The following is a 2,502-nucleotide window of genomic DNA, read 5'->3' as shown; positions in this document are numbered from 1 at the left end:
AACTGTAATTCCTATAACTAATGGAGCAATAACCATACTTTTAGGGGATGAAAAAGCTGAGGGGCCATCTGAAATACCTATAGTCGTGCTCGATTCTGGATCTGTAGAATACACATTTATATGTTCTGAATTTTCATATTTTAAATGTGCTCCGCCTGCTTCTTTATGTGTGTTTCTTAATTCAACTTCCATATTATGACCTTCCTGTGACCCTGTTCTAAGTAATTTTTCCTGTTCCTCAGTCTGCTGCTGTGGCTCTAGCTCTTTATCTAATTCTTCCTCTACCTCTGGTTTCGATTGAATCTGAGCACCTATTCTTTGTACTCCTCCAGAAGCACTTGGTTTTTCCACATCTCCATGATATACTTGTGGTGTTGATAAAGTATCTCCATTTTCTTCTGAATTGCATGTCCATTTAAGGACATCCATTTTTTCTTTACCACTAAAATATTGATTAAAAAATCTACAAGTATCATCATGATTACCTGATTGTTCATTACAGTTGTTATGACACCGCCTATATATCATGACATACCCATCAAGATTTATCTTAAACTTATCATTGCAAGAATTAATAGGTGAATTGAAATATTTTTTAAGCTCATTATAATCCTTTGAAAGATCAAATAAATTCTTAATATCCATAAAATTTTGTTGAGTCATATTATATTTATTAAAATCACATATTCTTTGTGTCCCATCATTGTTTAAAATAAATTTAAGTGAATCCATAACAGAGTATAAGAACCTTCTATCTGTTAAATTTTTATCTAATACATCACCTAACCAGAAGTACAGGTAATAACAGGAATCTCTATCAATGTTCCTTGGTGCACTTGTTTTATATACATAACATAACCCTTTAAGTATTTTGTTAGAAGAATTATTATGCAACTGTACACTTTCTAAACGTTGCTTTACCAACTCGTAATAATAAAAATTATCACAACCAATATCACCCTTATCGAAATTAGCGTACATCAACCTTGAAGGTAATTTATTAAGTTTTTGATTCTATGAATATAAATCAAAAGACAATATATAAATTTTATTTGTATAAAAAATAAAATAATTAATTTAAGAAAAAATATATTACATTGAGATAAATAATAATTTATGTTACATAAAAAACTTACTCCTAGATAATTTTTCATAGTTAAAGAGTGTCATAATCTAATATACAAATAAAACAAACATATATTTAATTATGTATTTACTAATATATTGAAAAATTACTAATAAAATTCTTAACAATATATATATCGCTATTTAGAATTATGGATACGTGTCTATAATTATTCTATTTTCACAAATTTTTATTATGTGTAATTTCTTTAACATTATGTTCTATGAAATATGAATATATATTTTTATATATACAACAGAATATATAAATATATGTATTTTAATCATTCCATGTTATTTGCAATATGAGTATAAAATTAATTATTTAGAATTCTTATAATATATAATATAGTTTATATAACAGTTATAATATATATTCTCTATGAATAATTTTTATAAAGCTAAGTGTTATAGACCCTATTGATTCCATTAAATATTTTTCATTTTTTTATTTTATGGAAAATATGATTATTTTAATTTTTTTTATACAATTTCCATTATTAACGATATATTTGTATACATCAGTAAGTCAGTTATTGCTATTTTTCTTCACAATACAAATTTGAGTGAATTCTTTAGAAAATTTCTCTTTTTGAATTAAGTTCTCCATTTCCATATTTTATTTAATGAGTGCTATTTTTGTATTATTAATGTTAAAAATAATATTTCTAATGCACTATAATAAATATATTGTAAATAATTTTTATTTATATAGCACTGTCATGCTTTGATTATTGAATAAAAATATATAAAATCATTTTTATTACATGTTATTTTCTTTGGGTATTATAAAATCCCATAAAACATTTACATATTTTTATTTTCATAATTATAAAAAATATATATTTATAATTATATATTTACAAAAATAAAATTTTAAGTATATATATAGCTATTACTTCGTAACAAGTATAATTTGGATATTCTACAAATACCTTCATATTTATGAAATGTTAATTGTATTGAATAAAATATTGTTTTTAAATGTCATTTATAATTATACTGTAATTAAATATATATAAACAGATTTTAATTAATACCAACATTTTCATATGAACTATTAAATATATTTCCGTAAGTTTTTATTAAATGGTATCAAAGCTATAATATAGTGAGGACATATATATACAAGACCAATATCAGCTTAATTAGTTACAATAAATTTTAACCTATATAACTAATTCATACTGTATATAAAACAATGCGTACTTTTTGTGATTTGCATCCTTAAATTTCTTGAAACTTTTAAAAAAATTATTATAATTTTTTTCCTGTATTATTAATGGTTATATATTTTCAATAATTAGTTCTTTTTAAATGTATATAATAAATCATTATAATATATTATAAATATAGAACAACAAATAATTTTATATA

At 22.5% G+C, this 2,502-nt stretch overlaps 1 protein-coding gene across 1 annotated transcript; it reads right to left on the bottom strand.

The window, feature by feature from the left end:
- On the bottom strand, positions 1–1,154 carry PGO_003810 (variable surface protein; the record flags this gene model as incomplete). The annotated part of the gene is made up of 2 exons (XM_028691369.1): positions 1–1,014; positions 1,137–1,154. Coding segments are annotated over 2 exons (1,032 nt in total), but the record flags the coding sequence as incomplete, so codon positions are not given.
- Between the last annotated feature and the right edge of the window lie 1,348 nt (positions 1,155–2,502).

This window comes from Plasmodium gonderi (genome assembly GCF_002157705.1).
Source record: "Plasmodium gonderi DNA, contig: Pgo-contig_559, whole genome shotgun sequence".
Taxonomy (NCBI): Eukaryota; Apicomplexa; class Aconoidasida; order Haemosporida; family Plasmodiidae; genus Plasmodium; species Plasmodium gonderi.
This window is presented reverse-complemented; position numbering and strand designations above follow the sequence as displayed.